The 27873-nt window shown below is 53.0% G+C and overlaps 9 protein-coding genes across 9 annotated transcripts; 5 read left to right on the forward strand and 4 right to left on the reverse strand.

Annotated features, from left to right (window-relative positions):
• Positions 1 to 317: 317 nt before the first annotated feature.
• AYL99_04807 (hypothetical protein) lies at positions 318 to 1365 on the forward strand (the record flags this gene model as incomplete). Its single annotated transcript, XM_018836319.1, has 2 exons — positions 318 to 388; positions 450 to 1365. The coding sequence occupies 2 exons, from the start codon at positions 318 to 320 to the stop codon at positions 1363 to 1365; spliced, it is 987 nt and encodes a 328-aa protein (XP_018693172.1).
• A 456-nt stretch (positions 1366 to 1821) lies between these two features.
• Positions 1822 to 3929, forward strand: AYL99_04808 (hypothetical protein; the record flags this gene model as incomplete). Its single annotated transcript, XM_018836320.1, has 3 exons — positions 1822 to 2012; positions 2089 to 2794; positions 2850 to 3929. 3 exons carry the CDS (start codon positions 1822 to 1824, stop codon positions 3927 to 3929), a joined length of 1977 nt encoding a protein of 658 aa, XP_018693173.1.
• A 515-nt stretch (positions 3930 to 4444) lies between these two features.
• AYL99_04809 (hypothetical protein) lies at positions 4445 to 6845 on the reverse strand (the record flags this gene model as incomplete). Its single annotated transcript, XM_018836321.1, has 4 exons — positions 4445 to 5597; positions 5651 to 6430; positions 6483 to 6580; positions 6633 to 6845. 4 exons carry the CDS (start codon positions 6843 to 6845, stop codon positions 4445 to 4447), a joined length of 2244 nt encoding a protein of 747 aa, XP_018693174.1.
• Positions 6846 to 11665: 4820 nt separating this feature from the next.
• On the reverse strand, positions 11666 to 12021 carry AYL99_04810 (hypothetical protein; the record flags this gene model as incomplete). Its single annotated transcript, XM_018836322.1, has 2 exons — positions 11666 to 11884; positions 11938 to 12021. The coding sequence occupies 2 exons, from the start codon at positions 12019 to 12021 to the stop codon at positions 11666 to 11668; spliced, it is 303 nt and encodes a 100-aa protein (XP_018693175.1).
• A 452-nt stretch (positions 12022 to 12473) lies between these two features.
• Positions 12474 to 14189, forward strand: AYL99_04811 (hypothetical protein; the record flags this gene model as incomplete). Its single annotated transcript, XM_018836323.1, has 2 exons — positions 12474 to 12598; positions 13013 to 14189. 2 exons carry the CDS (start codon positions 12474 to 12476, stop codon positions 14187 to 14189), a joined length of 1302 nt encoding a protein of 433 aa, XP_018693176.1.
• An 858-nt stretch (positions 14190 to 15047) lies between these two features.
• Positions 15048 to 17409, reverse strand: AYL99_04812 (hypothetical protein; the record flags this gene model as incomplete). Its single annotated transcript, XM_018836324.1, has 4 exons — positions 15048 to 15270; positions 15333 to 16681; positions 16739 to 16843; positions 16909 to 17409. 4 exons carry the CDS (start codon positions 17407 to 17409, stop codon positions 15048 to 15050), a joined length of 2178 nt encoding a protein of 725 aa, XP_018693177.1.
• A 1603-nt stretch (positions 17410 to 19012) lies between these two features.
• AYL99_04813 (hypothetical protein) lies at positions 19013 to 22033 on the reverse strand (the record flags this gene model as incomplete). The annotated part of the gene is made up of 1 exon (XM_018836325.1): positions 19013 to 22033. The coding sequence occupies one exon, from the start codon at positions 22031 to 22033 to the stop codon at positions 19013 to 19015; it is 3021 nt and encodes a 1006-aa protein (XP_018693178.1).
• A 718-nt stretch (positions 22034 to 22751) lies between these two features.
• Positions 22752 to 24551, forward strand: AYL99_04814 (protein DML1, variant; the record flags this gene model as incomplete). Its single annotated transcript, XM_018836326.1, has 5 exons — positions 22752 to 22823; positions 22873 to 23075; positions 23131 to 23569; positions 23619 to 24187; positions 24284 to 24551. 5 exons carry the CDS (start codon positions 22752 to 22754, stop codon positions 24549 to 24551), a joined length of 1551 nt encoding a protein of 516 aa, XP_018693179.1.
• A 2192-nt stretch (positions 24552 to 26743) lies between these two features.
• On the forward strand, positions 26744 to 27664 carry AYL99_04815 (hypothetical protein; the record flags this gene model as incomplete). Its single annotated transcript, XM_018836327.1, has 1 exon — positions 26744 to 27664. The coding sequence occupies one exon, from the start codon at positions 26744 to 26746 to the stop codon at positions 27662 to 27664; it is 921 nt and encodes a 306-aa protein (XP_018693180.1).
• Between the last annotated feature and the right edge of the window lie 209 nt (positions 27665 to 27873).

Here is a 27873-nt window from a genome sequence, read left to right on the forward strand (position 1 = left end):
CTATGGGCAATCAATCCAATCTTCGTTCCTGATCGTTTCATGAATCTCGTGCCTCGTCTCCCTGTTGCGATGAAAAAGCTGGGGACAATCTTTCTGGTGGTCGTCGCTTATCACCGCAGGCTTGGAAATCAATGGGAAGACGGCAGCGAATGGCGAATTGCCGGACACGGACATAAGACAACGACCATGGAACAAAATATATGTAAAGGGCCTCCCGGTCTTTCCTGCCATGGCCGGCATTTCCATCAGAGATCATAGGGCAGAAGTACTGGCCATCAAGGACCAATAAAGAGCAGGGTTTTATATCATTCCCCATCATGAAGGTCTTGCTCACTGGAGGCAGCGGGTTTCTAGCTGTTCATTGCTTAGATGCGCTGCTCAAACGAGGGTAAATTCTATTTGGGCTTGACTTCTCCCTCGAGCGTCGTCCAGGATTGACCATTCCTTAGGCACAACGTAGTTGTCACTGTCCGTTCGGACGAAAAGGGACACTACCTTCAAGAATTGTTCAAGGGCAAACCAGTGTCATACACGATCGTCAGAGATATTGCGGTGGACGGCGCCTTTGACGAGGCTGTCAAGGCTGACCCGCCCTTTGAAGCTGTGGTGCACACTGCCAGCCCTTTTCATTTCAACGTCACCGACAACAAGAGAGACCTGCTGGATCCCGCCATCAATGGAACGAGAGGAATTTTAAAGGCCATCCACCAGTCAGCAAGGTCTGTCAAGCATGTGGTGATCACGTCATCCTTCGCTGCCTTGTCGAATTATCGCAACCCACCTGCTGTGTACAATGAAGAGATCTGGAATGATATGACCATGGAAGAAGCTCTGGCGGCGCCGAACCCACAGGCAGCCTATAGAGCGAGCAAGAAGTTCGCCGAAAAGGCTGCCTGGGACTTCGTGGAGACGGAGAAGCCCAGCTTCACCCTGACGACTCTCTGTCCCCCCATGATATACGGACCGGTGCTTCATCAAGTCAAGTCATTGGACGAATTGAACACTTCCAGCCAGCGGATTTTGAATCTCTATCGTGGGACGCCACGAGCTGGTCCGGTGGGATCCCCTGTCCACGTCGATGTTCGGGACTTGGCTCTGGCTCATGTGCTCGCCATCGAAAGAGCTGAAGCTGCCAATCAGAGGTTCTTTGTCGTTGCTCAAGCAGCCTCGGAGAAGCAGCTCCGGGAGATCATGGAAGAAGCCTTTCCAGAAATCAAGGGGAATCTTCGCGATGAAGTGACCGACACGCTTCCACCCTGGGGGATCGACAACAGCAAGTCCGTCAACGTACTGGGCATCACATACAGGCCGATCAAAGAGACTATCGTCGACGCTGTCAATTCACTGAAGGTGCTTGGGGCCTAGAGCGTTGGAGGTACTCGGGTAGATATAGACAGACGGCAGATATTTGTCTTCCGATACCGTGTTGTTAAGACTGTCGCTCTTTATCCCTTTCACATCCTCCTGTTCATCTGGCAAACTCTTGATATGTCGCCATACATCAGAAGGCTGACCAGTGGTCCCCGCCATATTCGTGACACGGTAGATGTGGAAGAAACACAGCTCGACCCTGGACATTAGTAATTCTTGTCTATCTCATGGCAAGTATTATAGAATCTATGCATCGCCATTGCGAGCCTTTACAAAGCTGTTCTCCTGTAGATTCATGGGCCGACGTGGGAAAGACTCGGCGATTTCATGGCATTGAATCCCTCCCAATTTGCCGCGGCGCTTGTCATGTTTCGCCTTCTCGACGATTTTGTCTCTCTCCGCCCATCCCTCTCGTCCCATCCACGGCGTTGTCGACATCGCCGCGGCGAAATGTCCCTTACAGACAATGAAGATCCGAGCTGGGTGAATTCGACCAAATCGGATCCATCGGTGCCAGGAACCTCCAAACAAGGCAGCGCCTGCGAGGCCTGCCACACCAGAAAAGTCCGATGTGACAAGAATCTCCATGAGAGCACACGCGAATCTTGCTCGAATTGCCGGGACGCTGGAAGAGCGTGTCTGTAAGGGAAACCCCGTTTCTATTTGACGTTCACTATCAATCGCAGAGGGTCCCTGCACTGACAGTCGAGGAACAAGGCCGCATACCAGGAAACGCAGACGACAAGTCCTGCGCCACGACGAGATCCCATTGTCTGGGGAAGAGAAGAAGGTCCGGCGTGCAACAAATGGCGAGAAGACCTCGACGCCGTCCCAGCAACCCAGCTATCTCGGTCGTGCCGACTACATCTCGGCCCACGCAGAGATCGACGAGGACGACGCGACTCACTACCACAGTCCCGGCCCCCGCGCCGGCTCATGGCACACCTTCGAGGTGAAGATCCGGCGGCACTTGTCCGTGCTCGAGCAGCCTCAGGGGACGCTCCGACAGACGCTGCTGAGGAATTTCCTACAGAGATGTCGTCCGTGGATGCCGTTGGTGAGCGAGGCGGACCTCGAACGGCTCGACTCGAAGAACAAAGACACTCTGCTTGTCACGGCCATGCTGGTGGCGGGAAGCATCGTCTCGTCCACGCCCCAGGCGGCAGAACAGGGCCAGCGGTGCTACCAGCGCGCCAAAGTGCTCTTCTACACGAATGCCGAGCAAAATCACCTCCACGCCATCATGGCCACCATCTTCCTGCAGTGGCTGAACCCCTCCGGTCCGGAGCATGTGTCGATTGACAACAGCAGCTTCTGGCTCAGGATCAGCGTCGCCCTCGCACACCAGCTGGGCCTCCACCGTGAGCCGGACTGGCGCATGGCAGATGCAAAGTTGAGGCGGAGGATCTGGTGGGCTCTGGTCGTAAGGAGTTGTTGCCCTTTTCCCAATTACGGTCCACACAACTAACACGATAAAGTCTAGGGATAATCTGATCGCTGCCAGTCACGGACGTCCGAGGGCGACCAATGCAGAAGACTCCAATGTGCGACCCCTTCGCATGGACGATTTTGATAGCGCCGACGAGGACGCACTTCTATTCATGCATTTTGTCCAGATCACGTCCATTCTAGGAGATATGACGGCGGAGCACCGTCGTGGCACGCTCTCAGACCGCAAAAAGATCGACTTTGAGGACACCCTTCGCCGATGGCTGAAAGCTGTGCCACCGAGCTTACGTCTCTACAACCCCGAGACGAAGAGGCTGAATGACTACAACTTCAAATCCCGGCAGCTCCACACAATCTACTTCACATCCCTGATCATCCTCTTCCGACAAGACAAGAGAGATCAGCCTCCGTCGCCCGTCGCCCTCCTCGCCGCCTCCTTCATCTCGGGCATCTTCGAAGAGTATCTCACCTGGGAGGATGTCTCGCATCTCGCCGTGACCTCGATATTCTACCTCATGGTCGCCGCACTCCTGCAACTGTCGTACCAGCGGTTTCCCTCGTTGGCCACACATCGGACCGAAGAGATCGAAATCATCAGATCATCACTGAACGAGTTCAAGAAGAGATTCCCGTCCGGCCTCGGCGCCGAGAGAGTGGTGAACCAGATGATGAAGCATTCCTCGACACTTCCAGAGACGGCGCAGTCTGTCCGGATAGTTCTGACGCCGGATCAGGCAGAGTTTTTCGCGCCCTTTGGCCCTGAACTGTGTCGGAAATGGCAGCTGGTGGTCGAAAATCCACCATTGGGGCCGTTGGACGGCATTGAATGTTGTGCCTCCGGTGTAAGCCAGCCTGCCGACAGCGGGGCGGTCAACGCAGGACACACTGCAACTCATCACCTGCCGGCGAGCACGGATTTGCCGCAACAAGAACCACAGGCCATGATTCCCGCCGAGTCGGCATGGGGTGGTGGTGGCACGCCGTTCGCGTTCAGCATGGACGATCCCAATCTGTTCCCGGATCAACTGGGCCTCGACAGCGTCGGTCGCTGGTGGTGGGCGGACTGGATGCCCGAAGCAGACTTGGACTTCTTGTCCCGGACGCTGTAAGGGACGGGTTGTCTAACTGCAACAGCAGAAGCATTCATCTCATGTTTGTTTTTTACTTTTGGCCTGGATGGTCCTTCGAGACGATGCCTTAGCTGAACACTCTTTCTCCTCGACCTCCATCAGGCCCTCTTGAGGTATCTAGGTTAAGAAAAAACACGGGAGATAAAAGAGAGAGGCAGAGCAACGTAGGAAAGAAGACGAGTGATGACGGCCGAGAAGAACATTGGCACCAGCCCACCCCCGGAAAGCCACTTGGAAACTTTCGCTTCTCAAGGACCCGAACATGACGCAGGGTGAGGTTTTTTTGAATGTGGTATATTGCAAATGATTGCTGGGTATCTTCGATAGTAATCCATAACACAAAAAAGGGGGCCGGGGAATGTACAAGATGTACACGATCTAACTGGACAAAGGGGGCACGTTTGTCATATTGTGTAACGTCAAAATTCATCATCCTTTTCCAAAATTCCATTTTCACTCTGTCGCGTTGGTGTGGTGCGGTGCATATCCTTCGATTATATGATGTTTGCAATTGTCATTCGTGCTCGGTTCGGATCTGGGGTCGTTTCGGTCGGTGTGCTGATCGGTGCCAATGTTAGCCCGCCTTGTGCTGGGCCGGGCCCGTTGGATAGTGGTGATATAGGTAAAGATGGGGGTGCGACATGCATCTGATTCTGTTGGTAGAGCTGTCTCTCAGAAAGTTGCTGGAGGTATCTGGCTGATTGCTCAATGTGTTGCCAACCACCCCAGTCGTGTTGTTCTTCCTCGGACAACATATTATCCCACGACGGTGACTGTGCGCCTGAGGAATGGGGATCATGTTCAATAAACTGGTGCCGTGGTCTGCCGTGCTTTTGCCGGCGACTGAGGTGGGTGCCTGTTTCGGCGTTGCCCCATACCCAGCTATTTGTGCTGGCTTGCAGATCCGCCGACAGGAAGACTAGCAACTCCTCGTCGTGGTCGATGTCCATGATGCTCGGCTGCTCAATTCTCTCAATCAAGCATCGCAGAAAGAAAGACAAGTGTCTTCCGCAGCATGTGTTGATGCTTCGAGCATCATTGATCGTAGCAGCCGCTCTCAGGATGAGAAAAAACCCGTCGTAAACTTGTCGAAACAACAAGAAGAGCATACACCGCCATAAATGGGTGCATAGCAGGGTGGTCGCGGAGAGAATGAACCGCTGCTCCCACTCGTGCGATTGGACATGTGGGACCATGCACCTGGAGAGGATGGTTGCGGTGTCGCGAGAAGCATGAAGACACTGCTCAATGGCATGAGCTCTCTGCTCTGAAGAGCATGATGGGGATAAATTATGCCGATGAAGCATTATTCGTGTATTTTGAAACGAGATAAGCGGAGCCATGATACATGGATCCAGAGGAGATGTCGAAGAGAGTTGTAGTGGTCGGGGAAACAAGAGCAAGCATTCACCCAGGTGACCCTCGAACTTGGCCAACGTCTCACTGGTGATGCAAAGAGACCGAAAAGCCTTCGCCAGCGGCGCCATGAGCCGGGCTATGTGAACATTGGCCAGCAATAATTTAGGTGCGAGGGGAGTGTGCGTATGGTCGGACATCAGGCGCTCTTCGTCGAGGACTTCGGGATACTCGGTATCGCACTCATCGTCATTGATGAGCATCGGCTTTCCGAGTTCCAGAGCAAGCACGCTGTCCTTGTTAGCGGGAGGAAAACATCGGGGCAATCAAGAATCGAGCCCTACCGGTCCCAGACATAGAACGACCACCAAATGCGCTTGCGCATCTCACCCTCAATGGGCGACCATTGACCCCCTTGTACGTGCAACCCAAGGTCCTGGACAATGCGAATTGCAGAGCCTAGCCATATCCAACTGGCAGATTTCCGGTTCATCTCTATCAGCGCAATGCTGGCGAGAAACGCCACGATTGCTTGATTTGTAGACACGTCATCTTCCCAGAAATTGATGGTGGAGATTGCCCTTGTCAGGTATTCCTGCGCCTCTGGGACCCGGCCCCGATCGTGTGTCGCAAGGGCGCCGCATGCGAGGACGGCGTACAACGTCGCCACCCAGTCGGTCGGTAGGGATTGTCCGTTCCCTCTTTCCATTGCTGCTGCAAAATTTCGCTGGAATTTGGGCCAGTAGAGGACGGGGAAAAGACGGTGGAGATATTCGTGATAGTAGTGAAGTAGATTTTCTGCAACGGGTTGCGAAGGCAAGCCCTGTAGGTCCGAAATACGAGTGTGTGTGGTATGTGATCGAGGTTGGACTCCCGTAACTGGAGGCTTCAACAAACCGCGACCAACGTCATTCAACTGCGTCCTGGCACTTGTGAGGTCCTGAGGTGCTCTTGCTTTCAACATCCGTCGCGGCGATTTGCCGATGGACGGGAACTCCGCGAAGCCCGGCGAGGCAGTTTCGGCGTGAAGGTCAGCGGAGAGATCAGCATTTCGCTCAACTGAATGATATCGCTCCAGCTGTTGTCGGGCTTCCATTAGTTGTCGCTCCAAGTCCTGTACGAGCCTGGACGGTGGTTAGACGGCGTCATGTGAGATCTGGAACCGACTTGACTCACTTGATCGAGGACATGCGCCGGTTGGTGTCCTTGGTAAACTGGCAACGGACATTGCGACTCGAACACTCGGTACAACTCGACGTCTCGGTCGCATCGCACTTAATCACCCGTCAGCGAAATGACAGCAGGAATGATGTTGTCCCGACTAACCTTGACCTTGCGCTCGCGGCAAGCATCACAGCTCGGGTCTTTTCTCCTTTGCCTGTATGCTCTTTTCGGATTGTGCATCATCATGGCTGAAATCTGACCTGGAGACGGGGTGCTCGCCCCTCCACTGCCCGGTCTTAGATTGTCCCCCGTGCGAGATACTCCTTCGCTCGGAGAGAGACGGCCCATATCATGGAGACCAAAGAACGACGACATGGTGGCTGCTCCTGATGTAAAGTGCCCGGCAAGATGCTGCGACGGCGCAGGTCTTGGATGTGGTGTTCGGTCCAGGTCATGGGCGGTTGTCGATGGTCCTGAGGTGGCGACAGACGTCGACTCGAAGACGGGCAAAGACTCGTTCATCGTCTCAGGCGCATCGATAATTGCCAGGCATCGCAGGAAATCCGAGGGAGGTGAGTTTTATTTTTGCCCCGTTGTACTCAGACCCGAGTCCCCTCGTTATAACGAGACATGCCCGCCGCTCCTCAAACCCAGATTCAGAACCAACAACAGCGCTCAGGACCCTCACTCCATAACAAACAAACAAAGAGACTCTCTCTCGATTCAAGGACACCTCAAACAGGTGCTTTTTCGACAGGTTACTGCAACGACAGAAGCGAGATGCAGGAATGGAGACAGGTAAAATGTCCGACCTTGGCCTACTGGTCCACTGAGGGACGGCGAGTTGATGCGAAGCGAGTGGTCGCCACTTTCTCAGTCAGGTCAGCCGAGATTGTCGCTAGAACAGTGGTAGAGGGTGCTGCCGGCGGGCAGAAGGAACCTGGAGTCTCGAGGGCACGACCGTGGTCTCGCGATAGCCATGCGCCTTTTCCCACTGATCTGTCGATCGGCAACCAGCGAAATTTGGGGCCAGATCGTCAAGACTTCTAAGCAAGGACAAGTATAGATTGGGGGAGGAGGAAACCACAGAAGTTTAGCCCACTCGAGGTCCGTTAAGGGGGTAGAGATGTGGTCCACGAGCGGCGCACGAGGGGTGAACTGCCGGTGCGCGTGGCGTTGGGAGCGTGCCAGGGAAGAAGAGAAGGGTCCCGCTGGAACATCGAGAACCCAGCTAGGTGGTGGATTGAGGCCTCTGACCGTAGACCTGGCTGATGCTGGGGCACATCAGCGGAAAGCCAAAACCCACGTCTCAGTGGGAGCAGATTCGGATTGATGCGCAGCCCTGAAAAAGCTAGGGCCCTCTAGGAGCCTCCCCGGTTCTAGCAGCCGAAGTGAAAGAAGCTAGCAGCAACGTTCTCAACAGCCGAATGGGGCATGACCGGCATTCGGCTTGCCGCCTAGCTGGTTTGCGCCAAAACACCACTGGAGCCATTCTCGAAAAGAGTGCCCCTGTTCGAGGAAAGTGACCAGGAGGACCCATGAAGATGTTTGACCCATCCCCAAGCCACAGCCACAGTTCGGACTGTCTAGGCTGAGAACATCCCGGAACTTTGACGTGTTCATGATACGTAGGAGGCACTCGATGCATGTTGTCTAAAGGCGCTGTGAACGTCCTTCAGGGTCGACTGGCTGAAGAATGAGGGCGCCTCCCCCCCGACCGGACTATGGTGTCATACGCGTGGCATGAATGGCAGGTGAACGAGATCACCGGTTCTTCAGCCATCATGATGGCTCCCATGCTGCTGACACTGACGGCCTCCTTGACTACCTGTGTGGCGGGCCTCTTGTGGAGGCGGACCGAGGACGATCATAGGCCTTGGCTGGTGTCGCTGGGTAGCTCTAAGCGGCCCTAGGCAAGGCAGATCAGAAACAAACACGCTATCCCGTACCTCAAGCGGACTCGGCTCGAGCTGCTCTGAGGCCACAGGGCCTGATCCCTGCTCATCTATTGAACTTCATCTGCGGCGAAATACTTGGTTCTAGAAGGCTTTGGCGGTGCCTGAAACATCCGACCAGGCCACTTCCGTCATATTGTAGGCGAAATGAATTTTTCGTTTTTATTTTTTCCCTAGGAGATGTAGCGCCTTGCTGTGGCGGACGGAGAAAATACCGGCCAGAGGCAGCATTCGTCAGACATGTGTGCTATGCGCGTCTGAACGTCTTCCTTGCTCCTTCAAAGCGCTCAATCTGCATATCTTGATTTTTGGTGCCATAGGGTATGGAAAGAGGAAAGTGGAACATACCGAAGGTCCACATGAGGAGCGCATGATTCCTGGCTGAGGCTGTACCTACCTACTGTACTCGTATCTTTCTCCCTTGCTGTCCAATGCTGTGTGGCATTCCAATTTTGCACTCTTTAGTGTGATCGAATGTGGCTCATTGTTCTCCGTTTCTTCCGACTGGCATCAAACAGATGAACAATCTAAGCGTAAGGATGGTGCATGGATGCGACGGAGAAAGTCGAACCAACCCGTCACCCTAGCCAGCCATCAGCAAGGGGGGTGGACTGCGTCGTCGATCATGGGGTCATGTTGGAAGCATGGAGCCCTTCGCCGGAAGTAGTGATTTAGTTCCCAGAGCTGAAAATTGGCCCCCTTCCTGGATTCGTCAACCTCATCTCTGTTGACCAGGCTTCTAACCCACGGTAAGTACCCAAGGCCAGTGCGGAGGACGTGCCCCAGCGCCTATTCCCGCTGGAGTCAGAGTATCTGCGACGTGACGAATTGGTTGAAGCTAAAGCTGCAAGTTCTCAAGACCGGTGCTGCAGATGCAAGATTCCAGGTGGGGAGGAGGATACCTGCGTGGTCAACCTCATAACGACTTCCGTCTCTTCTCGAAGGACGGGGTAGGACGTAGGTGGCCAGTCAACTTGCATCGTAAGATACTAAGTAAAAGTGGGAGGAGTAACGGATCACTTGCGGACAGCAGGATCTAAGGATCCACAGGTACGGAGTACTTCTTCGAGTTGTAGCTTTGCCTTGATCCTTGGCCCCAAGTGTTTTGTGGCGGTCAACCCCGTCATCTCTGCCTGTTTCCATTGAGGTGCAGAATTAGGCCGGAGACTTGACGGAATTGTACAACAGCCGTAGGGGGAATCATCGCCAACATCTTACCGTGTGAGCAATGATGTGCAGCGGTGTCTTTCCCCCCAAGCTGATTAGCAGGAACATCCACAGCTCAACCGTTTTCCCTTTTTGTTCAGGATCGTGCCAGCAACTGTCGCTCATCTCTCGGCTTGGTGGCGCAAAAAGATCCCAAGAGACTGATGGAAACAGCCAATAGTTCCAGAAGACTGGTTTCTGGTCCTAGCGTGGAGCTTTGAGGAGACCTGGAACTTAGATTAAACGCCAGGGTTCCCGCAAGCCAGGGTGTCTAGGATGTCCTCTGTAAGGATGCCCCCCGGGTAACGCCATCCAGTCGGTTGCAAGGACCACTTGCAAGCCGTTGGGACGGAACTTAGGCCTCGGATCTACACGACCCTCAAACAGGATCGACTTTGCAGCTCGCAGTTCGCAATGCAGCAGGGTGGGATTTCCCCCTGGCATCTCAGTTCCGCATTGGCGCAACAAGGGTGGTTCGACCGGCTCACCACATCGCAAGGTGTTTCGAACTCGACCAACTCTTTCCGTGCTCTCCGTGAAACATTGCGTTCGGCGAGGGCCTGGCGATATCTTGAGACAGAACGCAACATGATAGGCGCTGGCGGACGAACATCGAGCGACATTGCACTCTTCCTTGGTCTTCCAATAGATCCTCAACTAGTTTCATAAATGGACTGACGCAGTTGAACTGTTCCATAGGCGCGACCGGATTTGGCAGATCCAATCTGCTGCGCATACGTTGAAGAGGTTTTGGGAAAAGTTCTTAATTTTACCCACATCGCCCGATCTATTCCCTATGCTGCTCCATTCCTGGTCAGGACAATTGTCCGCAGCGCGTCTATTGGCTGCTGACTGGAGTCGTCGTGGTTATTGGATTTGTGTTCCGAGTAGGTCTTTTGCTGGCATCCGTCATATACCTCAACAGAACCAATTACGCCGCGGACTGAGAGAATTGAGGGGAGGATCGACAAGCTGCAGGAAGGAGGCGCCGATTGTCTCCCCCCCCTTGTCATCTGACCCAGTAGGTATGACTCAAATTAAAGTGAGTTCGATAATGTGTCTGACCATAGAACCCCCCCATCCTTGGGCGACTTCGAGAAGTTAATACTGAGAAGTCCCTTCTAGCTGTGGGACAGTCGTACAGAGTTTGGTCGATGCCTGTGTTCGTATGCGTCACAGTGAGAGCACCGCAAACGTCGCTATTGAGCCACCTAAGTGTAAGGACACGATCGGCAACATGAGATATACCTATTGAGAGTTGAAGGGTGAAAGCCCGTCGAGCTGATCATGCTGCTCGAGTCAACAACGCGGCCACTCGCCGAAAGTTAAGATAGTGCAGAGGACCATTGCGACAAGCCCCTGCATAGGGCAGGATGTGAGGCGTTGCTGCATATCTCTGTTACTTCAGCCGTTTTGCTAGACTTCTCTGAAGAAAAAGATCCCCAGGAGGGGTTGACGTGTAAGCTCCGCGGTGACAGTTAAACTATGACTTTCTGTTTGATGATTGCCAATTTAGTTTCTACTGACGTTGGGGCCGTCAATTTCCAGGGTTCTGAGTGGTGTCATCAGGTGTGATCCGCCTGGGGTGGGTGTGCAGTTCCCAGAGGGGTTGCTCTCTGTAAGGGCCAAGCTTCGATCAACAACCTTAACCAGAGAGATGCCCTTCGGTGCCTATCACCGCCGGGGTTTGCTCGCAACCGGTAGCCCTGCCGAGAATTGGCGAAGGACGGTGATCGATCTCCAGGTGTTTCTCTCACTCAACAGAGATTCCGAAGGGCCTAAGCGACGATCTTGGTGTATCAGGAGGCATTTAGTCACAGGCTCCAGGTTCTTGCAGTGGTGCAGATGGTCGATGAGGCTCTAAAGTGCCGAATTCCAGCAGCGGGCAGGAATAGTCCCGATTTGTTTGCTCATGCCTGGTCCCCGACCCAATGAGACATCGGGGCGCAGCATACCGACCCTTGTATATCGGGGACCTCTTTTTGACCGCTTTCTAGAACATTGACCCAACGGGAGAAGAGGGACCAGGCGGATTCACGATTTTAGGTTCCACCTCTTCATTATGTGATCGACGACGGCGGCGAAGCCTTCCATTTCCTCTTCGGCTGTCGTGCCAGTGAAATCCATGCTGCAACCCACGTACACTGGGTGTTTCATCTTTCGCGCAAGTATCTTAGCCATCCTAGTGGCGTAGTCAATGCTGGAGCCCGAGGTCGCGAGAGGAGTGCTGATCACATTGCGGTTGTCTCTCATCTAGAACCCGTCAGGCAGACTGCAATAGTCCTTGTAAGGAAATTTCTACGTACGTCAGGCATTGCGTAGACAAAACTTCCCATTGGTGGCAGGGTGCTCTCAGCATGACCGATGTCCGTGGTGGTCAAATGAACCATGGTGCAATTTCCCATGAAACTCAGGTGGGCATGGAAATTCAGGTGAGGGTGCCTAGGCACGGGGAATGAGATGTGGACGGGCTTGAATGAGGGTTCCATGGCTGCCTGGGTCGCCCAAGGATATTGTGTGAGATGGAGACCTGGAATCAGCCTCAGATCCGTAGACACGTCGGTGGTACGGTTGGGAGGGTGATTAAGTCCACGAGAGCTGTTTCTCGGAAGAGTACTCCGTATTGTAAGCGTAGACAGTGTGCAGGAGGTGGTGAGTTGGTGGCATGGAAGAAAGAAAAGAGACTTGGATGTTTGCTTGTGAATATCTGGCTTGGCACGGCTTCGACTTCAGCTTCCACTTCCATTGTAGCAACCCAACCATCAAACCACCCACAAGCTCTATCCATTGGCAATCATCGAGTCTACCTTCTCCTACCTGGCGCTTCCGAGGCATCTGCAGGATGGCTGGAATCCAGAACACCGACGATGCTGCCCTCTCACAGCCCAACCCATTATTTCATGCTGCTGGTCCCCTTGCTGATCCTCTGGAACGGCGAGTTATCTTCGCCGCCCTGGATTCTTTTCAGTAAGTGGACCGGGAAATTTCATGCAATGGCCTTGGCTCTGCAACCAAGTCTTCAGGGCTGCATATGGCGAGGCCGAACCGGGATGTGCTTGGCTTGCTGTGGCAGTGTCTTGAAAGGGAGGTCCAAGTCCTGCAGCAACACTACATTTGATCCCTCCTCGCCACGGGTCACTGCATTGAGAATCGGGAATGTCTTGAGTGGTGGTGTCGTCCTTGGGTCTTGATCATGAGATCGGCTCTCCAGCCTCATCTCCTACGGTTGTGGGCTTGGACGCAGGTTGGATCTACTGGGAGTTGTCCCACAAAAGAACCACCAGCTCCTCCGGCAAGATCTATGCGTCTGCTTTGGGCTTCACTGGTTTTCGACTTCTCTGAATAAACTGTTTGAACTGACACAGCTGACCTAGATTGAAGTCAGTACCGGAAAAACTCACACTTCAACACAACCCACCGCCGGCGGCAGAATCTCTACGCTCTACCGTCATTACAATGGCAAATGCTTGCAGCGCCTCCCTTTTCAATCCTTGACACCTTGAACGCCGTTGACGATGCATTGGACCACAATGCCGATATGGCAGACCAAATAGTTCATTTAGGATTGGACGCATTTGGGCTTCCTGAAATGCCAGCCAAAGACTCGGAGATGAATTGGCAAGGGAAAGCAAAATCGAACGACATCTCCAAAGCACATTCGACTATCCGTCAGTTCTATAGAGATTGGTCTCAGGAGGGGTTCAGTCTCGAGGTCGAACCGCTCCTCAAGACGATCCTTACAGATCTCGAATCAAGTCTCCCAAAAGGACAAACCCATAACCACCCTCCGTCGCTCCTTCTTCCAGGTGCCGGACTTGGTCGTGTCCTCTTTGAGCTCGCCCTGCGAGGCTTTCATGCCACAGGTAACGAGATCTCCTACCACCAACTGCTCGCGAGCAATTTCATCCTCAACAACTGCGAACATGCCAACCAATACCCAATCTACCCTTTTGCACATACATTCACAAACTTGGTAACCCGGGCAAATCAACTCAAACGCTACACCGTTCCGGATGTCCATCCAGGCGAAGCCTTCTCTGCTCGCCTTTCTGCAGGATTACCAGTCGGTGAAATGAACATGACCGCCGGAGATTTCGTGCTCTCCTACTCCACCCCGGAATCCAAGGAGACATTCGATGGATTGGTGTCGCTTTTCTTCATCGACACGGCGCCAAACCTCCTTCGATATATTGAGACGGTACGGAATTGCTTGAAGGAGGGCGGTGTGTGGATCAACATTGGCCCTCTGCTGTGGCACTTCGACGATCGTGCACAAGGAGGAAATACTGACGGAGCCGACGACCACGATGAAGAGAACGAGGGCTCAGGGCCTGGAAGCAGTAGCCAGCCAAAGCCCGACCTCGAAGATAAAGGCATTGGCGAACCAGGATCTTTCGAACTCACAGACGAGGAAGTCGTCACGCTGGTTTCGCGCATGGGCTTCGACATCATTACGCACGAGATCCTCGCCGCAGATTCGGGCTACATTCAGGATCCGAACAGCTTGTTGCAGAATCGGTACCGGTGCAGCCACTGGATAGCGAGGAAGGTCTGTTGATGGTTTGATCAATACGTGGTCAAGCTTCCAGACCCTCCTCCCACCGACGCTCAGTCCTTGTTGCCCGCAATCGATTCCACTCAAAAAGAGCTGGATGAGTTTTTCAATTCAAGGGGTTCCCAGATAATCCGCTACGCTCCACGTATCACCAGTCTGAAGCGAGCCATACCACACATCATGGAGGTTAGATTAGGCATTCGATATACTTAGGCGAGGCTGGCATCTACCGGAATTCGGGGCTATGCGGCCCTTGAGAAGGCCGACAGGAGAGATCAAGAACGAGAACTCCTACCCGTTTGGTCATCGTCATGGGTTTTGAGGGAGGTCGTCTGGGATAGGTTCGACCGGAGCAGAGTACGGAGGGGCATAGCAATCAATCAAACGTCCCCTTTCCCATATAAAATCTTCTTGCAGGCAATCAATATCTTGTTTGTTTTCAAGGCAAAAGTTGAATGGACCTATCTGTTTTATTGTATCTCGCGTTCTCAAAAGGTTTCATTGCTTTCGCTCATGGATAATATGCAACTCCTGGCTTTTTCCGTCTTGGTCTTCTTCACTTCGTGTCAACGTCACTGTGCCAACGACACCATCGTCAACCCTTAAGCCATACATCTCAAGCTCAACGTACTTACACTGTGATCGTCTCCACATCAGCAATCATCAAAAGTGTAGCCTGGCCAGCAACGGGGCCGTTCCCGGCTTCTGCTCGTCTGTCGCCGCTGTCGTTCCCTCGTACGTCGTCCTCAACTCTCGTACTCATTACATCGCCGTTTTCTCTTGCCGTTCCCCTCCCACTGGCATGATTCCACTCATGATATTGGAATCATCTTCATTTACGGGTGAAACCAATGCACCGCCTTATCTGAATCTTGCGCTACATCTTCCCATCACTTCGCCCTGGCACACCAGTTCGGCGTTAAATTCGGACCCGTCCAAGGTCAGGTAAATATCAAAGTACACTCTGTAGAATGTACCTTGTGGAGTATCCATTCTTTCGAAGTCCTTCTCGAGATTCTTTCTTGACAAGTCTGAAGTAAGTGTGACTACTTCCTTGATGCGAGGGTCTTTGGTATATTCAGGGCTGTTACACAGTTAGCTGGGAAACACAAAGCGCGTAGGACCAAAGAGATCGAGGAAACTCACCAGACATCCTCGTCACAAGCATAAAGAATATCCTCGTACATCAATGTCGCCCCCGGTGCCACCTGTCTGAAGAACGAAACTTTGACGGGCTCGCCAATCTTGACTCTCTCGCCCTTCTGCACGAAGATCTGCCTTGTGTATTTACACCGATCCTTGCCGTCGAGGCTGGGCACGCGATATTGTTCGGGATGGTGACCTTCTTTGAACGGTTGAAGGGTGGCCATGAGGTAATGTCGTCTGGCAACACGAGACGTGATGACACGCTCAGTAATACCTGCCGTGACGGCGCCCTTGACAATCGCAGCCACCGAGTCCATGGGCCTGACGACTTTCGATTGAAATTGCGGAGGGACGTGCAGCTTGATCTGCTGGAAGAGATATTCGGATGCACCAAACCCACCCACCACCAGCACATTCTGTAGTGATCGGTTCTGCGCCTGGATAGCAATGATTTGGTTGCGAACAAGCTCCAGGATTCTGTTGACGACAGGTTCGAAGCATTGAAGAATTTCCTCGTTGGTAAACGTCATGTAGCCTTCTTCGATGCCGGCCTCGGGAAATTCAGCCTCGATGCCAACATCGACGGCCCATTTCTGGCCGTTGTTGCGGAAATCGGCCTTTATTCTGTTCTCAAAGTCCATAATACATTTCGCGTACACTCGACCCGCGGTTTTCGACCCGTCCGGCAACTTCATTTTCCTAATCTTCGCACGGAGGATGTTGGAGAAGTTGCGGTTGAGGGCAGTCGAACCGCAGGAGTCACCACTACCGGCCGTACATTCGGCAACAGTGAAAGGGGTCTCTTCTTCGACCTCGTACGCAATCAAATCGACAGTTCCACCTCCACAGTCCACGATCAGGACCGCATCGTGGATCTTAAGGTTGAGAAGACCAGTCTTGGAACAGAACATGGCTGCCGCTTCGGGTTCAGTGATGAGAGTTAGTCGGTTGTCATTCTCATCACGAATGAATCCGGCTTGAATGGCTGCCGCTCTCGTGGCTGCCTTACCGGCATCGTTCCAAATGGCGGGGACGGTCAAAAAGTATCGAATATTGCGCTCTTCTCTATTGAAGACCTCACCTAGTGTCTTTTGCAATTGGACCCGCATAGCTTGCCGAAGCTTGAAGAGATAGTCGGCCGCCACGTCGATCTCGGACTTCCCAGGTGGCAGAGGCGGTAGGTTAATGGGGTCTATGTAGGTGTTGCCTGAGAGCATGAGTTGCAGCTTGAACCATTCGACTTTTTGCACGCCTGGTTTGGGATAGCCCGTAGGAGCTAGGGCGTCCGCAATATCGGGACCCCAACCCACGACCTTCTGATATTGATCGTAGTATAGCACAGTGGGAATCTATTCACGTCAGTCCCACGTCACAGGATTTCCATTGGGATGTCTGCTCCGACCCACCTTTTGTTTCGTTTGGTTGCCTGCACCTGGCCATTCTGTTATAATGTCCTCCTTTGCTTCTGTGTTGGTCGCAAAGGCAAATGCCACACCCGAGAAAGTGGTGCCCTGAGGAACAAAAAGCAGTCAGTTTACCACACCATCAAATCATTCGAAGCAAGGGCTTATCTTACAAAATCGATGCCGACGATCAACTGGGCTTTGCTCCTCCCTGCGCCTTCGACTTCAGCGGGACGAGCACCGGGTGGAAACTGATTGGCCATATGTTGAACACCGGGTTGCGGACCGATAGTCTGATGCCCGTATGCACCACCGTACCCTGGAGGTTGCGGGGGACCCAGCTGAGGAGCACCTCCAACATAAGCACCGGCTCTGGTATCGATGGGAGCAGGGTGGTGTGCCATTTGGTTCTGCGCAGGGGGCATGGGCGACTGGGGACGTCCCTGCACAGTGTTGTACGAGTAGCTGGGAGGACGTCCAGGCGCGCCGGGCTGATTGGGATTCATAGGCGGCAGACTGGTTTGCGAGGAGTTTTGGGGAGGGGGAGGAGTCGTGGCGTTCGAGATGGAGCCGTTGGGTGAAGCGACAGAGGTGGAGGTAGTTGAGGCGGTTTGGATGTTGGCACTACTCTTTCGTTTGGAACCGAAGGCTAGAGACTTGAAGCGCGAGCTCATGACATCGACATTGAAGAGCAGAGCGAGGGAAAGAGCGAGTGCACTGGGTCAAGTTGTTCTGTTGTAGTTGTAGGGTTTTTTGTTGTTGAGAGCAGTCAACACAAGGTGGTTTGGATTGGTAAGGCGAGTGAGACCGGTGGCTGAGCGAAGGAAGGAGCACTGGTCTGGGGGCGATGTCGACAGGTAACCAGAATCCAAATTGCAGTCAAGAGGCACAAATGCTAGGACAAGCAACACGACGCCGGGTTGTTGAGAATTGGATAGACAGCTGAAGAAAGAGGTATGTAGCGATAGAGGCAAAGAGGGACGTGCGGCTGCGGCTGTGTTGCTTGCGCTGAAGAAGGCGGCGGAACTCAGAGGGCTAGACGACCCAAACAGCGGCCACGGTGCCCGTAATGATGTGTAATGATACGGGGGTATTGGGTATCTGGGAGAACAACTAGTGGTCCTCTCGCCCTCTAAATTATCAGGCTGAGATACGAAAGGATTTCAGTCCCGTTCACCGTCCTTCAGGCAAGAAATATGTGATTCACTGGGTCACGGAACCTGCTTCAGATCCTGATGCTGCAACCTCGTGGTTTACTTTCCCCTTGTCTCCTTGTCATCAGTCATAGATTGCAAATTGTAGACACGGGAGATGAAAGAAAGACAATGAACACATAAAGGTGGTGGCCAAGGAAGGGGGCCTTCTAGGCCTAGTGAGCCTGTGCTAGGGGCTGGTAGCGGCGTCTAGTGGCTTCCCAGGTGGCAGGTCTCGTATTGTCTGACACCTAGCTGGAATCTGAAGGCTGATTTTGGGGGCTGACAAGCAGTGACTTCCTCTGCCAGATTCCAGTGAGACACAGATAAAGAGCGGTGAAATCCACTCACCCACATCCCTATGGTAGGCACTCTTTCGCTCTGTTCTTTCGAGTTCGCCCTTTCCAAACTGTCGTCTCGACGCCCACATCACCAAAATACCAAGACATCAGGGTAAGAATCTGCTGGGAAGACGCAGATGCTAAGAGTCGATAGGGCTGACATCCCGCCCCCTCCTTCATCTTCCACATCCCGCTCAAGGCCCATCATCTTGTGTTCCCTCGGCGGCCCAATCCAATCAAAGTGGCTCGTTTCAGCCTTTGAACAAATGTGCAGTCGGATAATTTCTTCTCTCCCGCGTCTCGACGCCTGGATATGAAAGCCAGGAGAGGCCTCTCGGGTTCGTGAAACTGTCAACTGGCCAATCTCCCTCTTGTTTCAGCCTTTCCTGCGAGCCTCGAATGTTCTAGTCGATCTATCCTATTACCATATATGTACGAACGGAACAGATCTACGAGCAGCATACTGCCGAGCTGCGTAATACACACATGTGGCCGATCCCTGGTGAGAAGCCCCACTGGAGAGAGGCGCCGGTCGATCACACAAGTGTGCGGCTGACAGTGGCACCAGTGGCTCGCGCTTCTATGTACATATGTCTTGTGGCAGTTCTCCTTCTATTGGCTGGATGTATCCTTCAGACAACCAGGGATATGGGCTGGCAGAGCTCAAGATGTGGATGGTGGTGAAGTGGCCTGTATGTATTGATGCAAAAGTAATGATTCTGCATGTTTTTAAGCCTCAGAATCTACAACTCGTCCTTGTTGTTCTTCTTCGACGTGGCCGTCGGCGTCGAGGATGAGCTCGAGGATTCATTCGCTTTAGAGGTCGTGCTGCCACTCGAGCTGGAGGACTTGGTCTTCTTGGCCTTTCCCTTCCCTGTCCCTGTCCCTGTCCCTTTCTTTCCATTTCCTGTCTTCCCCCTTTTTGGGATTTCTTGCATTTTGATTGTTTTCATAATGGTATCCGAGACCAGTTTCTGTAGTTCTTGCCCCTTGCTCTGCAATTCGGTAACCAGCAGGGCCGGATCGTCATGTGGCCCAAGTTTGCCCTGAAGGGCAAGTTTCTCGTCGAGCCATTTCTTCACCTCCTCATATTTCGTCGTCAATGCTGCGAGATCTTCGTTCGTGTATTCATATGGTTTGATGGGGGGCGGTTCGTCGGTCTGCGTTGCTTCGCCTGCTGACGTGCTGCTATAGGGATCCTCGTCGAGGTCATCCACATCCACTGCAGACGAGCTCGTGGAGGTGCTTGAGGTGGCAGACTCTGCAGCCTCGCTTGCACTCGAAGCCGCAAACTCTGCTGCCTTCTTGACGCTTCCTTCCACCATTGTGATCATACCATTGAGGTTCTCTAGACCCTCTTTCAAGGCCTTGATCGCATCAGGCCGTTTTACAGCTTCTTCCTGGCGCTTCAATACGGGATCGACCAGGTCATGGAGGTGCTTCAGCTTGTCCTTGAAGTCTTGTAGTTTGGCGTCAAGGCCGTCACTATATAGCCACTCGGAGATGCTCGACAGTTGCTCTTCCAGTTCTGTCCGAACAGACTCACTCGAAGCAGCTATGAAATTGTCGTCTCCTAGATAGTCCCTTGCTCGGTATGTGAAAGCTTCGAGAGTGTTCAGAGCCTCAGCTCGGAGAACGGCATTCCGATCTGATGTATCAAACTGAGATAGACGCTGCCGGAGTCGAGGCAAAATCTGTAGCGGTGGAGAATTGAGCCCAACGACACTTGATCTCAAGGCAAGCGGGATTGAAATGCTTGTTGGCGTGGCTTTGCTCGTTTTGGCAGATTTTGTCGTCGAGGAGGAAGCGGGCGGCTCCGGGGGTGACGACGAAGCAGACGATATGGTCGATCCAGAACTTGTTGGATCAGAAGCAGGTAATGGTGTTTGTGATTCCGAGACCTCACTAGGCGCATCTTCGCCTCCGACGACCTTTTGATCGCCGTCCTTCTTCGAGCCGAAGCCAAATAGCCCTTTGACGTTGTCCATGACGGTGCCACCTTTGTTACTCTCGCTTTCGCAGCTAACAGACCCCGAAACGACTTCAGGTAATCCATCCACATGGCTTAACCGCATAGTGAAAACGGTGCTGATGTTTGCCGCTGCACAGCCGTGCTTTTCTTTCAGTTCGCCCGCTGATTTCGTCAAGTTGAAAGCTTCGATCTCTGTCACAGGAATTTCTACCTCCTTGGCTGATTGGGTGAACCGTAAAGTGACATCTTCCAGTGTTTTGATAGGCACTTGCTTCTCAGCCCCAACTTGAGAGGACGGCTGGAACATTTTTTGTGCCCTTTCTTTGTCATCCACACTCCACCTCAAGAAAAAGGAGAAACCTGAAATATCTGCGTCGCGGATGTCTTTGACCCGAAAGCTGGGGCTTAGCGATGCAGCTTTGAAAGCTGCTCCCATCACGGCAGCTTCGTCTGCGTTGACGTTGGTCTTGAGCTTGGATGAGCCCCCGGCCACCTTTTCGAGCTGCTTCTGCACGAATGGAGTCCTCACTGCGCCTCCGTGCAGAATTATTGAGTTGAGGTCGTCCAGTTGCAGCCCGGCCGACAGGAGAGCCGAATCAATGGGGGAGCCTACGCGTGAAGCATGATCTGCGGCGAGCTCTTCGAATTTATCACGGGATAGGCTGTACTTGAAGGTAATATCATCGTCATAGAGCCCTTCGAAGGTCGCAGTTGAAACCGCATTAGCACTGAGAAGTTGCCGAATTCGTTCGGCCTCTTTCCAGATTCTTGCCTTTGACTTTCCGTGAGACTGGACCTGATCACGATCCAAGCCGAACTTCTTAGCGCTTGGCGAATTGAGAAACTGGGAGATGATGTCCTCGACAATAACATCGTTTAACGAATCCCCTCCCAGCGACGTATCGAATCCCACACCAAGGGCGATGACTTCTTGAACAGTGGAATTCCGCTTGCCAGTGCCTTTGATTGTCCTGCCTTGAAACTTGAGCACAGTTGCCGTTGTCGATCCCGCACCCATGTCATAGACGAGATGATACTCTGGTTTACCCCCATCCGTCACGCTATCGAACGTCCGATGTGTTGCATAGTTGAGCCCGACAGCAAGTCCGTCGCTGACAAGGCCTAGAACTCTCAATCCCGCCAGGTCCGCAGCCAATTGAATGGCTCGCTTTTCCTCGGCGGTGTAGAAAGCAGGATATGTGATGACCACATCAGTGACATAGACGCCCTTTGCGACCATAGCTTCCGCATTGCTCTTGAGGTTCTTCAACTGCATTGCCAGTAGTTCTTCCACCATGAATATTTCGTCTTTCTTGGTTCCAAAGCTCTGACTCTTGAAGCCCACTGTTCCTGCATCCCTGTCCTTCCCGTTGCCTCTTGGGATGAGTTCGAGGTTTAACCCAGGGTAACGAGAGGCATACTTCTGCACAGCCTCTGCGGAGTATTCGAGGCCCAGCAAAGTTTTCAGGTTGGGGTATACATCGCTCGGAAATCTCGCGGAGAGCGCCACGGCATCTCCTCCATACAGGCGTTCGGGAAAGGCGTCAGCATCCTTCGCCTGAGCCCTGGATGGTTTGAATGCGAGCGTTGCTGCTTCTCTTCTCTTAGAGTCTTTAGAAAGGACAATTTCGATGGGAGATCCAGGTTTAGCAATAGCGCCCTTCAGGTACTCTGTACCCAGATCGATGCCCAGGACTGCAGAAGCGGCATGGGCTGCCGTAGCGAAGAACAGGAGGAGAGAGAGTGTGAGCAGGCTGGAAGTCGAGAGCTTCCGTCGTCCAGGTGGTGCCATTGTGTATATGTGCGAGGAAATCGTCAATTTGACCGGGCGTGATCGTCGTAAGTCAACTCAAGGAAAGAATAATTTGCTACTTGGGGGTTGCGAGCACATTTCCAGAACGACGCTCAGGGAGGAGTTTTAGGTAGGGATTAATGAGCAAAGAGATGACAAGCCCCGTCTATGACACCGTTTCCATTTGTGATGCTCGTGTGCTCATCGATGTACTCCTTTGCAGGCTTGTGAACAAGTTGTCCAGAAAATCAGTACCACGAATCATGCAGATTGGATACATGAATCGCGGAGCCAAGGGGGGGCGAACAAATGACACCGTCTGACACAGAATAAACGCCACATCTCACGTAGCCGACCACCAGGAGAGCGGGTTATCACAATATAGTTGGAGGTATGAGGGAAGAATACCATGCTGCTCTTCGTGGAGGCAGATAAGACATTCCTTTTCTGCTGAGAGAGCTCTCTTAACATAAAGGTATTTTTGCTCTGACATTCGAAAATTGCGGTCAGACACAGTGCCCCTCGGTTTCTCATGTTCGTATCTCCCACAGCCTTTCAGCCTCCATCCATTGTGCAAAGCCTTCACCTCCCGTCTTTCCTCCTAGGCTCGTTATATCTGAGAAGGCAATCAAGATTGACGCTCGGAATCCGAAACCCTCCCGCGGACCGTGTCGCGCCTAGGGCTTCTCCAAGCTCAGAATGATCCTCTCCGCTAAAAATGCATGAAATCATCACTCTTCAGCTTGGAAGCAAGAGCAACTATCTAGCTACCCATTTCTGGAACGCGCAGGTATCCTATACTCGACTGTACCAATGGCTCGTCTAACTCTTGTTCGCAGGAATCATATTTCACATACTCTGATGACGAGGAACCCCTGGTCAACCCAGACATCCACTTTCGGCCAGGCCTTGGTTCGGATGGCTCGGAGACGTTCACGCCTCGAACCATAATATATGACCTGAAGGGTGGCTTTGGCACTCTTCGTAAATTCAACGAGTTATATGACATCCCGGGTGACACTCATACTGCTCCGGGCCTTTGGTACGTTACCTTCAGAGACGCTCCCCGGGCTGGATGTGAATCTAATCACTTTCAGGGATGGAAACACTGCACGACATCATGAACAACCCATTGCACCGTCTGAGTATCAAAGAAACTTAGACCAGGGTCTCCCGACCACTCAACTCCACGCCTCGGACGTGAGGTATTGGTCCGATTTCAACCGTGTCTTCTATCATCCCAGGTCCATTGTCCAACTCCATGAGTACGAGGTAAACTCGCAACTTATGCCCTTTGAAAACTGGTCTGCAGGTGAGGACTTGTTCGAAAGCCTGGACAAGGAAGTCGATCTACTCGATCGTGATGTCAGACCATTCGTAGAAGAGTGCGACCAAATGCAAGGTTTTCAGTTCTTCAGCAGCGCGGATGACGCATGGGCAGGCTTTGCAGCGAAGTATGTGGACAGTGTAAGGGATGAGTATGGGAAGACAAGTATCTGGGTCTGGGGCATTGAGGACGGTTCCAGGACGACCAGGGTAAGTCTTTGTCTGTCGGTCCGCAGACTAGTTGCTCAACAGGGAATAGGAAAAGCTGTCAATACGAGCGTGCAATGCCTCACGGACTCTCCATTCAATTGGTCAGCAAGCATCTGCATACGTTCGACTTGCTGCTCCTCCGTCGATTCTTCCTCGATATGTGAATATCGACAGTGGCTCCACTTGGATGAGCACGGCCCTCCTCTGTGCAGGCATTGAATCTGTCACACTCCCGACCAGGCTCCATGCCGAAGCAGGGAAAAGAAGCTCGTTGAGCCTATTGGAGGACACTTTGAATACTAACGGTGTACAAAATGTGTTTGAGCTTCATGCAAGCGTCACCAGCTCCAAGATTGGAGCAAGCCACTCCTCCAACGGAACTGCGACGGGCCACGGGAATGGATATGGAGAGAATCAAAAAACTGATTTGCCGGAGCCATCACATTTTGACCTGGACTACAGCCCAAGTCTCAGCAGTCCGTCGGCCGCGAGGTCCAGTCATGTTTTTGCTCAGGTGGAATGTGAGCGTGACCACCTCGAGTCGGACCCCCGGCCGTTGACCCTGACTCCAGAAGAGCGACTTCGAAGGAGAATAAACGAGGAGAGCGTGGTAGAGATGTGAGTCGATCCCTTTCCCTCTTTGGTTCCCTTACCTCAAGCACATCAGCTTCCGGAAAGCAGATGAGTCGACGGAAAAAGCTGACGGCCGCTCAGATTTCAAACCAGCCTACAATTTCCTCTGCTGGACACGTTCCCAGACACACTCTTCGAGACTAGTCGAAGACCGCGCGGGCTGGACATGTCGGCAGCCTTAGAATGCAACTCGAGAATGAAGAGTCGGATTCTGGATCTCAGGAACGCGACTTCTCGCCTAATGCCACTGGAAGAACGAGAAGTGCATTACAACGACCTCACGCAGATGGCCCAGAATTACGACATTGGATGGGATTCGGGATCAGATTCTGGAATCGACGATGAGTGAAGCTCTGTCGCACAACCCAAGTGCCCAAGTGCCCCAGTCACTCTCACTCTGGTATATTTTTGCCGAAGCTTATCGCAGTTCCGGGTCCAAAAGAGCAAAGTCGGGCTGGTCAACACAGGCGCCAATGATGTAGCGTAGAAGGTGGCAGGTCAGTGGGCCAGGTGGAAGGGCTGGAGTGTCTGGGGCGCATGATGTGATTCCTCACGGAGACTCATACATGGGGGCGCCTGTGAGTCGTGACTAGCTTTACGAGGTGCAGACCATACAAAAAAGCTGCTTCCGAACTTGTGTGGAACTCTTGCAGAGCCGCTAAAGCACAGCTCATAGCGATCCCAAAGCACGTCAACTCCGTCATACTGTAGAAAATAATAGTTTTCCAGGCCGAGCTGTGGAAAAAGATCTACTAGCTCGAACGCCTATCTTCAAATTTTCTTCGGCCAGCTGGTGACCATCAAGGTCCCAAGCGGCCGCCAATCGATAAAGCAGAGGCAGGCGCTGACAGGCAGTAGTGGCCAGCCAACGCCCCCCTGGACTGGCAAAAGAGTCCGTCTTTTGCTCTAACCCCAAAGGGCACAAGTGTCAACGAGACAGCCACCAAACAAGGCACAAGAGCTGGAACAATGGCAAGTTTCGGTCCGAATTCATGATGCTCCAAGCACCCAGCCAAGCTGTGGCAGCCGACAATGTCTCTGCTAAGGAGCTTCTGACTTTTCGGAGGATGTGAGGGAGATGCACACGGGCGATACAGTTGGCACTGAGGCAGGAACATGGAGTCAGCGGGAAGGAAGGAGTCTTGCACAGCTTCTGCTACTGGGTCGAACAGCTGAGAAATTCCCCGAGCGAGCTCTGGCACGCTCTTGCCGCTGTCGATAACGTGGAAAAACAGGGATGGATCCCTGGCAGTTGCAAAGCTTGATTAGACCGGTAGCCAATGATCGCATTGTTCCTGGCGCCACCAACCGCTAAAGTGAGACATGCAGTCTTGGCGCCTCCAAGTCTTGTTGCAACTTCCTTGACAATGCCCAACCTCATCCGATAAAGCGACCAACCTTATGTCAGTCCTGCGCCAGTGACCAAGCTATGGGACCTGGCTTCGATTGATGTCGACCGTCTTCGGTGGTGGCTTCGGCGGTCTCAAGAATACTACGAGCATCGTCATACGATCACGCTACGAGAAAGAGGTTCTGATGGGTCGCAGTCCCAATGCTTGTCGGGTACGAGTATGTCGGCTGATGAGGTCGAATCGGTATTGATTTCTGACTTCATTGGATTAAGTACTCGGACCACACCACCACCTGTGGACCCCTGTTCAACTGTGGCTTCCCCCATCTTTGGCACGCAAGGAAGGGGGCAGGACACCAGCCCGTTGCCCTGGAGGTGCCTTGTCAGTGGCTGACTTGATTCTCGACCTTCCGCCATGCCGGGCGTCGTGAAATGCAGGATCTGGTCTACAGTCACACAGCCTACGGACTATAGTCATGTCCGCCTGCGAAATGTTTTGGGATGGTTGCGTGAGGCTGAAGACACTACACTCCAAACATGGCCAACGGTGAGCTCATGGCAGCTAGCCACACGACTCCAGGCTGTCTAACGACGGGGAACTCTACAGCCAATGTGAAGAGGTTGGCAGGCAGATTTTCCACTCGTTTGTCTTTCCACTCGCCTAATTGGACACTGGGGCAGCAGACCTTCCAGGCCAACGACTGCCAGCCTCGGACGAGCCAATGTTCCATTGAGGAAGCTATTCCCAGGCTGACCCGGTCGGCATGGCCTTTTGGAAACTCCACTCTGATGGACAGTTGACACTACCGGGGCTGGAAAAACTCGGTTGTTACTCTGCAGTCTCCACAGGGTTCACCTCGACTCCCCACCCTCCACTACGACTTATGACATGATTCTGAGAGGAACAGGCTTGGTGGCATGGGAGAATGCTGCACGCCCACTGAACTCGCCACATCCCCAGCACTCTGATTTATTCATTAGGTATGATGCTTGCGTGACAGAATCCACAGCCGAAGACACTGGAGAGAAAGGTGCCTGCCCGGCGAGGAACTTACTACAAAATCGGCCATATCCCTTCCGCAACTGTGTTTCTCTTCTTCCCATCTCCCGGCACTCGTATTCGAGCTTGTACCCCATCCAAAGTCTTGTTGTATTATACTCTACCCTCAAAAAACACTTACACCTTCAACATGAAGTCATCACTCGTTCTGCTGGCTGTCACCAGCTTGGCGAATGCCGGAATAATGCAAAAGAGAGGAAGTAGCTCGTGGGCTGATTGGACGACGACGACGACGACGACCACTACCACTACCACCACCACCACAACGACAACCCCCACGACCACCTGGGAAGATTGGACTACCACGACGACCACGACCACGACTCCATCGACCACCTGGGAGGACTGGACGACCACGACCACCACTACCACCACCACGACTCCTTCGACCACCTGGGAGGACTGGACCACCACCACCACCACTACTACTCCTTCGACCACTTGGGAGGACTGGACCACCACTACGACCACAACAACGACGACGACCCCATCTACCACCTGGGAGGACTGGACCACCACCACGACTACCACTACTCCTTCGACTACCTGGGAGGACTGGACCACCACCACCACCACCACCACTACGACTACGACTCCTTCTACTACTTGGGAGGACTGGACCACCACCACCACCACTACGACTACGACTCCTTCTACTACCTGGGAAGACTGGACGACGACGACGACCACCACCACCACCACCACCACCACCACCACTACGACTACGACTCCTTGGGCTGAGTGGACCACATCTGTTTACACTTCCTCGTGGGCTCCTGCTCCGGCCCCCGTCGAGAGTACTCCATCGCCAGCCACTTGGTCCGACTGGAGCAGCACGTCGGTCTACCCCTCTGAAACCCCGGTCTATACCAGCACCTGGTCTTCTGCTAGTCCCGTCTACACCAGCAGCAGCGTCTGGACCAGCATCGCTCCCATTGCCAGCACTACCACGGCTGCCCCGGTGGTGACTTATACCGGCGCTGCCAGCAGCAACAACAAGCCTGCCATGGCGCTCTTGGCTGGTGTTGTTGGCTTGGTCGCCCTGGCATAAATGAGAATGTCATTGAAATCTCCCTGAGTCAAGGACTCGCGGAAAGCGAAAAAGAAAAAGCATATCTTCAATTCTTTGATCAACATCTTCCGTCGACTTATCCCAACCCTCATGCTTATATGCTTGTGTACCAGGTACAAAGATGGGGAAGTCGACGCTCGACGCTGATCTTTATTTTGGCACCACACGAATGGTGTCTTTTCATGGCT

This window comes from Fonsecaea erecta (assembly GCF_001651985.1).
Source record: "Fonsecaea erecta strain CBS 125763 chromosome Unknown Scaff4, whole genome shotgun sequence".
Classification (NCBI taxonomy): domain Eukaryota; kingdom Fungi; phylum Ascomycota; class Eurotiomycetes; order Chaetothyriales; family Herpotrichiellaceae; genus Fonsecaea; species Fonsecaea erecta.